The sequence below is a fragment of the Vicia villosa genome, linkage group LG3 (assembly GCF_029867415.1).
Source record: "Vicia villosa cultivar HV-30 ecotype Madison, WI linkage group LG3, Vvil1.0, whole genome shotgun sequence".
In the NCBI taxonomy this organism is placed as follows: Eukaryota; Viridiplantae; Streptophyta; class Magnoliopsida; order Fabales; family Fabaceae; genus Vicia; species Vicia villosa.
In genome coordinates, this window is record NC_081182.1 from 135,209,566 (window position 1) to 135,223,210 (window position 13,645).

Below are 13,645 nucleotides of genomic sequence, written 5' to 3' on the forward strand. Positions count from 1 at the left end.
CATCTTGTGCTTTTATCCCTGCAGCACCTGCAAAATCCTCATTACCATCCTTCTCTAGAGTGCTAATCATCTTCTCAAGAGATATCTTCCTTGCCTTCGGCTCTTTGCAAGTCTATTTCAATATTTCTATGACTTCAGCCTTACGGGCTGATGATCCACTCTTGGATGTCTCACCCGATGTCTTGACAATGTCTCGGACATGCGTTCGCTGAAACAATTTATAATGGAAAGACAGAGCACTTTCCCTTTTGCAAATAGAATCAGTTTCAACCAAGATGCCAGGGTGCTGGTTTAAGATGATGTCACATATGAGAGAAGTAAATGTTATAGGTCCTTTTACATTGTAGCTACCAGCATGCTTCATGGTCTGCTCAAAAATGTAGGTACCATAGTCAAACTTTGCTTTTGTACCAACAACATAGATAAATCTTCTAAGGACACTTGAGACAGTAGACTTGTGATTTGTTGGCACCCAATTAGCAGCCCCAATCTTATGTAGCATTGCATACTTCATGCTTAGTTTATTGGTAGACAATTTTCCTTTCAAAGGCCCGCTTCTGACTTGATTTGTAGTGGTTACTTGGCTTACCTTGTTATCAGAGACTTCAAGCTCAAGTTGAGCTTCATCAGACCTTCCCAAGAGGTTTTTTATCATAGTGGAAGAGAAGTTAACACATTTTCCTTTTACAAACACTTTTCTGAATTCCTTAGATCTTTTGTTAGTACACTCTTCAGAAAGGTTCACTATAAACTCTTTTACCAGCATTTCATAGCATTTACTCAGATGGATAACAGTTTTTATTAGGCCAACAGCCTCAATCAAGTCCATTATGTCCTTACAGTCACGAGCATTTTGAGCCAATTCCCTCTCAAGGGCTATTCTCTTTTGATACATAAATTTCCACCTGTTTGCATTTGCACCAAAGTGGAAGGATACATTGTCAATGGGAACTTTAGGTACACTGGCAGCAAGGTTGCTAGTTGTTGGCTTCTTCTTTAATGGAATGTCATGGACATTCACTTCAACATCAGACTCGGATTCTTCAACAGCTCTTGCCTTCCTCTTCTTTGGAACAACCTTGCTCCAAGATTTTGAGGGACCAACACCAACACTTTTAGCCACAATTCTGCTCTTTATAGGTCCTCTAGAGGTACTCTTCTTCTTAACAGAGTCTTTGGAAGGGCTTTTAACATCAACTTTCTTCACAGGAGAATTCTGAATCACAACTTTGCCTTTTCTCCTAGTCATGAGCCTTTCGGCTACACTAGGGTTCACAGTAGCAACCAAATCATTGTCAGATTACTCATCTAAATCCACAACATTTGTACCTGTTCCAGCATCTTCCCATGGACTATCATCAGCTTCAGAATTTCCGATGTCATTGACATCCTCAGTGACATTGGTGTTATCAACATCTTCTTGAACCTCTTCATTATTCTCCTCTTCAGTCATGTGAATGTCACTACCAGCAGTGTGAACATTGTTATCATTATGTTTGCTCTTGGGAGGATTAGGAATCACGGTTTGTAAAGGGACATATATCCCAGGGACCTGATGATCAGCCTTTGTATATCCCTTGTCAAGCACTCTTAATCCAGCTGTCAGATTCTGGAATCTTGGAAACATAGCTTCAATGTTTTCATCTTCCTCCATCTTGAAAGCTTCATACTTCTGGATTAAAGCAAGAGCCTTTGTCTCCTTGACTTGGGCATTACCTTCATGAGTCATCTTCAATGATTCAAAGATGTCATGAGAAGTTTCTCTGTTTGTTATTTTCTCATATTTAGCATGAGAAATAACACTCAACAATATAGTTCTAGACTTGTGATGATTCTTGAAGTCTTTCTTTTGAGAATCACTCATGGCTTGTCTAGACACCTTGACACCTTGAGCATTTACAAGATGTGTGTAACTATCCATCACTAGATCCCATAAGTCACCATCTTGACAAAGAAAGTAACTTTCGAGTCTATCTTTCCAGTACTCAAAGTTTTCACCAACAAAAACTGGTGGTCTGTTATAGCCATTGAAACTATTGCTTCCATTAACATTGTTGTTTTGTTCAGGTGTAGGAGTAGATGAAGTTGTTTCAACCATATTGACTTTGTTTTTTCTCCCTGAATCTTTTATCTAACACGGTTAAGTGCTTGCACCTAGAACCGGCGCTTTGATGCCAATTGAAGGATAGAAAAACACTTGGAAAGGGGGGGTTGAATAAGTGTGACTTCAAAAACTTGTAAGATAAAAACAATGAACACAATTATTTTTATCCTGGTTCGTTGTTAACGAAACTACTCCAGTCCACCCCCTTAGAGTGATTTACCTCAACCGAGGATTTAATCCACTAATCCAAATGATTTCAAAGGTTATCCACTTAGAAAACTTCTAAGTCTTCTAGAGTATACAGATCACAACTTGATCACTCTAGAAATTCTTCTAGAGTCTACTGATCACAACTTGATCACTCTAGGAACCTTTTACAAACAATGTAAAATAATGTTTACAAGAGTATAGATTTCTTTTAATAAAGCTGTAATCAAAACTGTGATATTTCTCTTAAATTCTAAGCTTAACACTCACTAAATATTACAAGAGTTTGTGAGGTTGAAGATGAAGTTCGTGATATTTGAATTTGACAGCGTTTCACTATTTTTGCACAAGTGTTCTCTTTGCTTCTAATCAGAACTTCTATTTATAGGCGTTGGGAGGAAATGACTGCTGGGAGCATTTAATGCTTTGCGTGAATAGTACGGCTTTGCATTTAATGTTTCACACTTTTGTCAACTACCTCGAGCCTTGTTTTTCCTGCTTTTACTGACTTTGCCTTTTGTAGCTTCTAACGTTCCTTTTGTCATTCAGAGATTAGACGTTTCAGCCTTTCATCTTGTACTTGCTTCTGGACTCAGATTTTGTGTATAACAATGTTTGAATATCAGAGTCAACAGCTTGGTGCAGAGCATCTTCTTGTCTTCTAACTTTGAAGAGCTCGAGCGTGATACCATTCAGAAGTTCAGTGCTTCTGCTTCTGACTTCGTTCTTCTGATGCTTTCAGTTCATGTTCTGATTCTGCTTGATCATCTTCTGATGTCTTGCCAGAGTATGTTCTGATGAAGCCATCCAGAACTTCCAGAGTCAGTTGCTTCTGAGCGCTGATTTGTGCATACTCTTTATATATTTCCTGAAATGGAAAATGCAAAGGATTAGAGTACCACATTATCTTATACAAAATTCATATATAATGTTATCATTAAAACACATAATATTGATCAGAACAAATCTTGTTCTAACAATCTCCCCCTTTTCGATGATAACAAATCTTGTTCTAACAATCTCCCCCTTTTCGATGATGACAAAAGAATATCATATGAACAAAGACAATTACACAGATATAGCATAAACATATAATCAAAGTGTGTGAATATGTCTTCCCCTGAGATTAACAATCTCCCCCTGAAGTTAATACTAGAAGAATTTATAAATAAAAGACTTCCCTAAGTATTTTTCTATTCCAGTTGAGACTTTCACGTAGAGTAGAACTTCCGAATATTCAGAGCTTCTCTTCAGAGCTTCCATTGGACAGCTGCTAAGCTTGAATTTCTCTTTGTAATCAAATGAATCAGAGCATACTTGATTGTATCAGAGCATTCTTCTTGCTTCTGATCTCAGCATTTCTTGCTTCTGGATTTGAAACTTCAGAGCACTCACCTTGGTTCAAATCTTCAGGAGCTTTAGAATTGCTTTTCCTCATGTATTTGCTTCTCACTTTGAGCTTTTCAGAATATCACATTTCTGCAAAAACTATCAAAGACAGAAAACTTGCAAATAATGTTAGGAAATGTTGAGACTTAATCCCAGCAACTGATATTATAAACCAATTCAATTATCATATTTCTCCCCCTTTTTGTCATAACATCAAAAAGCATAAAGATTCAGATGAATAAAACACACAGAGTGAAGAAAGAACAGATAATTTTTCATTGATAATTAATTAGAAGATAAGGGTACAAAAGCAGATGCACAAAACAAGAAAATCCACTAAGACGCAAGACAGACTACGACTGGCTCAACCTAGAAGCTAAGACAGCTAGAAGGTTCTTAATCTCAGCAGTGTCTTTAACTTGCTTCCTTGTAGTTTCCTTCTGATCCTTCATGAAAGATCTGAACTCAGCAATTATATCCTCTTGCTTGTCCAAATGAAGAGCCAAGGTAGCTTGATTCTGTTGGAGCTCCTTCAAAGTGTTTGTCAACACAGAAGGACCAGCAGAAGTAGCATCAAAGCTGTTGTCCATAACAATATTGTTTGCAGCCTCAGATTCAACTATAAGAACATCTCCTTGATTTTCCTCAACAGGAATTTCTGTAGCAAGATGTTCTAAGCCTTCAAGAATTGCAGCTAGGTTTTCTGGAGGTGTCGGAGTCACATGTTCTGGAGGGTATTCAACTTCTGGATATACCATATTTGGTGCTTTATTAGAAGGATGCTCCCTAAGCCAGTTGAATAAGAACTGAAAGTCTCCAGTCAGAACCTTGTATGGATGTGGCTCCCATACAATAATTGCTAGAGGATTCTCTTCTTCTGCAAGTACATCCACAAACTTCTTCTGCAAGTACATCCACAAACTTCTTCTCTTTAATAGGCTTCCAACTGGTGATGGGATGGTAGTATCTTCCATCATCATACTCCAGACGGAATCCAGAAGGACCAGGAACAGCAGCTAGACACTCTTTCTGAAGATTCAGAAAGTCAGATTGAATCTCCCTACCAACGGTTCTCTAGATCTTGCCAGCAACAACATGATCCAGTTTGGAATCATGTGCCACCTTCAGAGCATCTAAACCTGTTCTGACCTTAAGAGTTAATAATTCAAAAAGTGTATCAACATAAGGTCTTGGAGGTGATGTTCTTGGAGGAGGGTTAGGTATTTGGAGATGGAGAGAAGAGATTGGCTTATCTGGGTAAGATAGGGAATAAGCTTGGGAAACTCTACCCAGAACAAATTTTGTTTCAGAAGAGGGAGTTTGAGAGGGTGGTTGAGAGGATTCAGCTTCATGATCTGAGTCTAAAACCACAACATCAGGAGTTTGTTTAGGTTTATGGGGATATAGTTTCATGAGGCGAGTGGAAGAGTCAGAATCAGAGGGTTCAGGAGATGAAGGTGTAAAAGGGCAGAGCTCAGCAGTGTCTACAAGGGTGTAGTTGAGATGAGGAGGAGGTTGAGAAGTGGATATATTTGCATGAGGAGGAATGATGGTGTTAAGGGGTGTGGCTTCTGTCATACCCCAAAATTTACCCGGTATAACTTGCATTTGTCAATTTATTAAGGGCGTTAAAAATTAGGAGCCATAGGGTTTAATATACCTATTATTAAACTCGCTCTCTTATAAAACTCCCTTATAGGTTAATTTAAAATAAAATGGAGGCGTGAATAGCAAATATTTGAGATCCAATTTATTTTGGGCCCATTTGTTTCTCACCACTTAATCATTTCTATCCAAATAATATTAGTAATTTCATTTGCTACTAATTATGATTTATTAGTGTGGTGTATTATTAATTCCTCTTATTGATATTAGTATTAATGTTAGGTTTATTAATAGTTAGTGAATGTCATCGTTAATTATTATTGTGATTTAGTATTAAGTATTAATATAATTATTGACGTTTTAGTTAATGTTTTAGTTGATGGCATTATTAGAAATTTAATTACCAGGGGTATTAATAGAATTATTGACGTTTTAGTTAATGTTTTAGTTGATGGCATTATTAGAAATTTAATTACCAGGGGTATTAATAGAATTATTGACTGATTAATGTTGCTATTAAAATAATTGAATGGTAATTGTATCAGAATGGGGCGGGCCAATGTTATTGGGCCAGGAATCCGGGTATTGGGCTTGTCACACGTGGGTTAAGGCGTTGGACCGGGTCAAACCGACCCAGTCACTATTCATCTTCTCCCACGTCCCTCCATCTGCGCCGCTACCAACTGAAACCCTAATCTAACAATTGCCCAGGCCCATACGAATCAAATCCAGAATCTTAAAAAATCTCATAACTAAATCAAATCTTGTGAACAAATGAATTAACAGAATCAAAACTAAAACTAATTGGAATCAAATCTTAACGAAAATGAATCAAATTTTATTAAACAGAATTCGTTCATCAAATTACAAGAGATTGAGATCAAATAATAACCTAAATTGAATCTAAGATTTCCTAATCTAATCAAACCCTAAGACTATAAAATCAAAAGAGAAAGAACAGAGGAGGGGTCAGAAAATTTGCTGGAAAAGAACATTGGCGCCGCCGCGAACTTTCGTCTTCGTCTTCGTACCTGTGAAAGAGAAAACAAAAGAAGGAGATTAGGAGAGGAGCTAACGCGATCCAACAATTCAAGAACAAAGGTAACTTAATCGAACTTAGCTTAGGTTATTGAATCAATTGCATGTTCGCGTTTTGTTTTGTTTGGATCTGGAAATTTTTGGGGGTTAGGGTTCATAAGGTTGTTAGGGTTAGATTACGGTTCTAAGGGTTTGGTTGAAGATTGAGTTAGGGTTCATCGTTCTGCGCGAATCAAGGGTTGCTGGGTTAAGAAAAAGATGAAAGTTTGAAGGTTCCGGTTGAATATCAACCGGAAACCTGGGTTTTACATGGTGGTTTCTGGGGATCTACGGCGGCCGAAGTGGTTTCCGTTTGGGTTTTTGCGTTGGTTTCTGGGGAGAGACGAGAGTGAATGGGAGAAACGAATGAAGAGAGAGAAAAGGAAAGGAAAAAATGAGCCTCTGGCTCAGAAGCGAGTTTATATAGACGAAGGGTGTGGCCTGGATGGGAGACGCGTGGCCAAGATATGGCCGCTTGTTGGCATATCTGGACATGATCCAGTGTGCTTCCCTTCTTGTGCACCCTCACCTTAGGCTGTACGTAAGCCACTGGATCTAGATCTACGACGTAGATCCCCCTATCCCACCATAGACTGTGCACTCTCGTCACACTCAAACACACGGACCAAAAACACTGATGGGCCCACATGCTATACACACACCCCAATTTACTACCTCTTAGCAAATATACACCCCCCTTGCAAATTAAAAATAAAACTTATTTAATTAATTTTGATAAAAACTAATTGTTTAATTGTTTTGCTTCTTTTGATAATTTAATTTAATTTTCTCCTCGGACTGACTAAATCTATTAGTCGCATTAGACGAGAAATAATTTTTAATTAATTAATTTATAATCCTATTAATTCTAAATCAATTCTCTCCTCAACCCGACTAAACCTATTAGTCGCATTAGACGAGAGATAAAACTTAATTATAAATCTAAAACACATTCAATTTGCTGCCCGCGATGATCAAATCTATTGATCTGAGTAACCAACAATACCCCGTAATCTGTTAGCTATACTGATCAAATCTATTGATCATCGTATCTAACGGTGACATATCAAATCAGGGTTGTATGCCAAACCTCAAAATTTTTTTTCATATTCAAATCAAATTCAAAACTGCGATAGGCCACTCAAAAAGCCTTTAAAACAACCTCCAACCATATCAAATCAAATTTCAATCCTAAGGCGTACAACCCTGTGCCCGAACTACGTTGACTCTGATTCTCCCTATGGAGATACGTAGGCACTTGGATAACCAAGGCGAGTCCCCCTCCCTAAAATCTCAATTCAGTTCAAATCTCTATTTTTACCCTTTTCACTTTCTTAGCTATCAACCTTATATTTTAGCCATAAAACTTGACCCTTAGATTCAAAGCCAATAGGAAAAGGTTGAGGGTGCCTAACACCTTCCCTCAACCTGATTATAATAACTTACCCCGATCTCTAAACTGCGTAGGGTTTCCTATTCGCCCCTCAGAATAGGTGGCGACTCTAAGTCTTAATTTTTAGGGCAGGTTGCTACAGCTGACGACTCTGCTGGGGACATACATTATAGGTGAATTATTATGCTCCTAAGGCTTGAGAGGGTTTAGGTTTGTGGTTAATGGTTTAGGTTTTTGGCGAAATTTTTAGGGTTCGGCTAATTCGCCATTTTAGGGTTTGGTTTAGGGTTATGGTTTTTTTAAAATATTTAATTTCTGCTTTATTTATTTATTTAATTTTTATTATTTGCCTAAAGGTTAATTGTTTATGTTAATATATTTGCATTAAATGTTAAATGTTATATAAATATATTTGCACTGCTGGGATTATAAAACTGTTGTTAAACCTAAGCGTGGGAATTATGGTTAAGACCAGAGGGGAATTACATCGCCTACGAGTCTTATTATAATTCCACTCAGAGTGGGTCGAATATCCGGAAAGTTCTGATACGAGGCTTAACCTTGTTGAGGATTGGACTTGGTATTTGGCTGATCTCTTTGGGAACCTACACCAAAAACTCAAACCTCATGGATAAAATGAGTTGTTCTAAAATCCAAAGAGACAAAAAGTCTTGGCGGCTACGAACGAACCCATGAGACCTTCTAGAACATACCAATGGGAAGGGTAGGCACCCTAAGCCGTCACGTCGAACCTATGAACCTAGGGCTTATGTGATTATGTGTTTAATTATACGTTTTCATTATTCTTTTTTATATATCGTATAACTGTGGCATTCATCATGCATCATGTGCATTCTTGCATCATGCCTTATCCACGAAAAATAATGAGAAACAAAAAAAAAGGAGTTATTATATTTAATCAATGGATGTAGATAAGACATAAACGCGAATAAAGCATATTATTCATGGCATGCATATCATTTTCATGGCATTGAAAGAAGATTTCTCTTTTACCTTCAGAGCAAGAGACCATTAGGGAGGATAATCTAACATCCCGACCGTCTTATCAGACAAGATTTCAGCAAAAGAAATCAATGGATCAGTTAGAACAGAATCAAGCCGCCCTTCGTGAAGAGGTGGATCAGCTAAAGGTTAGTATGGAAGAGGTTAAAGGAGGTATGGCTCAGATGCTAGAATTCATGAAGGCCCTCCTAGATAAACAAGAAAAGGCAAAAGAGGTTCAGTCTGGGGATACCCTGGTTCAGGATGAGATCCCCAACGACGAAAACCCACTGCTAGGATTTGTGGCAGGCTTTGGCCCTGCTAAGGACAGACCTCAGGTCCGATCTGTTAGAAGATCTATCCAATTCCAAGAGAAAGGAGAGACCTCTTAAAAAGAATTTGTCCCCACTCCACAAACGAAAGGGACAACCCGCACAGTTCGCATTCCTGTTGACATTGTCCTTAAGGATGAGGATTACCTGGATCTGCAATACGGAGTACAAGAGGTGGACAACACAGACCAAGCACCTCAGACACAGCAGTCTATTCCCAACTCTAGGGAAGACTCTAAGGACAATGAACAGATCAAAGCGCTAGAGGAGAGACTAAAGGTGGTAGAAGGATACGATGCTTTCGATGTGGATGCCTTCGAAATGAGCTTGGTCTCAGAATTGACTATCCCACACAAATTCAAGATTCCTGACTTCGAGAAATACAAAAGACTCACATGTCCGAGGAACCACTTGCGCATGTATGTGCGAAAAATGGCTGCCTATGCCCACGATCAAAAGCTGATGATACATTTCTTCCAAGATAGCTTAAGTGGGGCATCTGTTGACTGATACATGCAATTGGAGAAATCCTATATCCGAAGCTGGAATGATCTTGCTAACACATTCTTGAAGCAATACAAGTACAACCTGGACATGGCACCCAACCGGATGCAATTACAAAATATGTCACCGAAGAAGGATGAATCATTCAAGGAGTATGCCCAAAGGTGGAGGGAAATGGCTTCTCGAGTCCAACCTCCCTTGATGGAAAAAGAACTGGTGGACATATTTATGGGCACTTTGCAAGGACCATACTATGATAAGATGGTCGGAAGCATATCTTCAGGGTTCTCGGACTTGGTAGTCATTGGTGAAAGGATTGAAAATGGGATAAAAAATGGGAAGATACAAGGGGCACCCTCAGGTTCCTATCACACAAAGAAGTCATATGATGGGAAAAAGGAACCCAACATTGTGGGAGCAATCCTGGTTAATCAGACCCCGACACTACAACAGAAGGATCAGCAAAAGCAACAGGGTGGCCAACGCACCTGGAGGTCAAAGCCAACACAATCATTCACCCCGTTGCACATGCCACTGTCTCAAGCTTTGCAACATCTGCTCTGTCAGAACATGATAACTCTGCTACCTCCATACTCAGCTCCAGCTAACCCCGCTCCTGGGTACAAGCATCATGCTAGGTGCGCTTATCACTAAGATAGTCCTGGTCATGATACAAAGGATTGTGGGCCGTTGAAGCACAAGATCCAAGATTTAATTGAAGAAGGGCTCATTGAGTTCGAAGAGCCTCGCAAGCCTAATGCTATAAGTGGCTAGAAGGAGGGTTCCTTAGATCATTAGTTTTGTTTTCATTCGCAATTTCTTTTCTGTTTGTTTAAACATTGGTTTTGCGGTATACGCTATGTACTTTACAATAATCATTAATGCATTGCTTACATTTGTCTTGATTTATTCCTAGTGTTTTCACTATATTTAAAACTGTGTTTTTACTTGGTTTTCTTATTTGTGATATTCAACTCTCATTTAAAGCTGCATACCTTTAGAGGGAGAATGACGAAAACGATACCATAATCTCATACAGTACGCTTTCGAACAGACCGTGTTGACGATGTACAGGCATTGTTTCAATTCCAATACAATGGAGATATAAGGATGTTAATCCCTCGTCAACCCCTTTGAGCCTAAGAAGTAGGAGTTTTCCTTCACGTACAAAATAAAAACCCTCAAAATATAACCTGGGGTAGGGTAGCTGTTCAGTTAACTTGATTATCCCAAATTGTTCCTTTGAACATAATCACTGATGGTTCTCCGTCATAATTAAGCCTGGCAGTCAATGTCCGCAAAGAAAAAGAAAAAACAACACAAGGCCTGCCAAGTCAAAACCTATTAAGGAGACTCAGGCAAAATGGGGGCATCCCGCTGAGTGTAATTTTAAATAAACAGTTCGGGCAAAAATTAGGGATAATAAAGTAAAAAAAAGAGGTCACTACATACCCTCGACAAAAGGAAAATATTACAAAAAAGGAGGATGACTGCCTCTGCAGATAAACCTTTGGTTTTTGAACCATCGTAAATGCCAACATTATAACACCTAAAGTCTTTTGGAGCTTAAATGCATAGTTAACCGAGCATAGGACTGGAGAACGTCACGAAGATTGGGATGGGTACAAATAAACTTTGATCCATTATCCTTTATTTCTTAAAACCATGAACAAGGCCACGTTACAACCCTTAAAAGTCCTAACTGAAGCATGGTTAGTTCGAAAGCATGCCGTTACCAAAAGGTATCCCGACTCCTTAAGGTCTACTATAACTCTTGAGTTGATATCACTTTCTTACAAAAAAAACTCTGTTTTACTCAAAAATGTTTTTAAACTTTCAAGACAGACGTATGCATTCGCATCTTATGAATTTCATTATAAAGCACACTCATCTATATAGATTCAAATGTTTTAACATAAGGGAGAAGTTGCATGGGGCATGGCTAATGGCTAAAAATCCTACCGACAGGCGAAATAGCTTTAAAAGCATATCAAAGAAGAAATATCTCTTACGCCTGACTCGGATGGCTAGTGTATACACAAGGCATAGCCCATTGTTATCCTATTTATCTTGGGCAATCTAATCAAGATCCATGGAATATCTCAAAGACTTTGAATAGCCCATGGGGCAAGTCCATTACCGGGGGGCACGTTGCAAAAGGTCACTCAGTGTCAAATGTTGTTAATACCACCCTCACACCCTTTTCAGGAACCTTTTCTAGGTAGTTTTCTTTAAGACGCCTCTTAATCCTTTCAGGCAGTCTTCTTTAAGACATGCTCAAATATCTGTTATCCTTTCTAGGAGCCCTTTTCAGATAGTCTTCTTTAAGACACATCCTCTCGTTCTTTCGACAAGCCTTTCCAGGTATCTCTCGTCATCTTCAGAAATCTTTTCAGATAGTCTTTTCCAAGACATATTCCTTTCTAAGTAGTCTTCTTTAAGACATCCCTTACCCTTTTCAGGTAATATTCTCTAAAATATCCCTCATCCTTTCCAGGAACCTTTCTAGGTAATCTTCTTTAATTCACCCGTCAATCTGTTCAGACATGTTCAAACTTCTCTTATGCCTCCAAGAACTGTGTCAAACTTTGTTTAAAGTACAGTCTTCTTTAGGACGGTCTCCTATCCTTTCTAGGGCAATATTCTTCAAAATGTCTTTTCCTGAGATTTGTTTAAAACACCACATTCCTCAAAATAGTCTTTATCCTCTATGGGATTCTTTGACCCTCTTTACAAACGTGCCTCCCCGAGCTTTGTTTAAAGCACAGTCTTGTTCAAGACGATCTCATATCCTTTCCAGGAACCTCTTCAGGTAATCTCCTAGAAGACATCATCTCATTTTGAGTATTCAGTGAACTTTTGTCCATCGGACACGACCAAGACGCATGACTAATTCTGAAAAGCATCTGCTTCACATTCGAATCAATACCTAGCAACAGGGAGATTGGGTTAATCAAAGGCGATCATTGCTAATAAAGATCCCTGAACCGGGGGAACCACATCTAGGGGGTTCTCCTAAACAGGGGCAAAATATCGAGAATTATAGGGGCATACAATCAAGGATCCTATTGGCTGGGGCATATCTTTCAAGAATTCAAATACTGGGGCAGTGCATATCAGGTTCGTGGCATGACATGGCAATATTCGAGTTCCCTCTAAGGATATTTCCTTCAGGATAAATGGTGCGTCTCTCAAAATTTCTGATCTCGGGGAGATCACGCTAGTATCACACAAGGAGCATTGCTGCGTAATTGACCTTCCTACGCCTGTATTATTTACAACCTATAATGTGGGATCGTCGTACATACATAATTCTCATTTATTTGGAGAATCTCATTACATGACACATGCATTGCATGAAATCAACATTTGCCTTTTCAGGTCACTCCAGAGACAAAAGGATATTATCATCCAAATACGGTGAAAATACGATCGTTTCAACGATTTAACCTTAACAATTTCGATGCTTCATTCCGAGCCTTTCTTCAAAGGCAATTCAGAAACAATCAAAGAATTGTTTACCTTTCAAGGTAGTCTTCTCCAAGACGCTTATCAACCTTTCTAGGTAGCCTTCGCTAAAACCTTTTTTATCCTCTCTAGGAGTCTTTCTATGTCAGTCTCGCTTAAAACATATCTAGGTTAACCTTGTAGTCTTGTTGAAGACATTTCGTATCCTTTTAGGAACCTCTCTAGGTTAGTTTTGTTTAAAACATTTCATATCCTTTCAAGGAACCTCTCTAGGTTAGTCTTGTTTAAGACATTTCTCCTCCCGTCTAAGAGCCTTTCTAGGTCAGTCTTGTTTGAGACGTATCTAGGTTAACCTTGTAGTCTTGTTTAAGACGATATCGTATCCTTTCCAGGAATCTTTTTAGGCCAGTCTTGTATAAGACGTTTCATATCTTTTTTAGGAGCCTTTCTAGGTAATCTTGTTTAAGACGTTTCATGTCTTTTCTAGGAACCCTTCTAGGCAGTCTTGTTTAAGACGTACCATAACCTGTTTAGGTAGTCTTGTTTAAGACATTTCATATCCTT

At 38.7% G+C, this 13,645-nt stretch overlaps 1 protein-coding gene across 1 annotated transcript; it reads right to left on the reverse strand.

Annotated features, from left to right (window-relative positions):
- Positions 1-112: 112 nt before the first annotated feature.
- LOC131659009 (uncharacterized) lies at positions 113-1,249 on the reverse strand. The gene has a single exon (XM_058928254.1). It carries the CDS (start codon positions 1,247-1,249, stop codon positions 113-115), a length of 1,137 nt encoding a protein of 378 aa, XP_058784237.1.
- Positions 1,250-13,645: the final 12,396 nt, after the last annotated feature.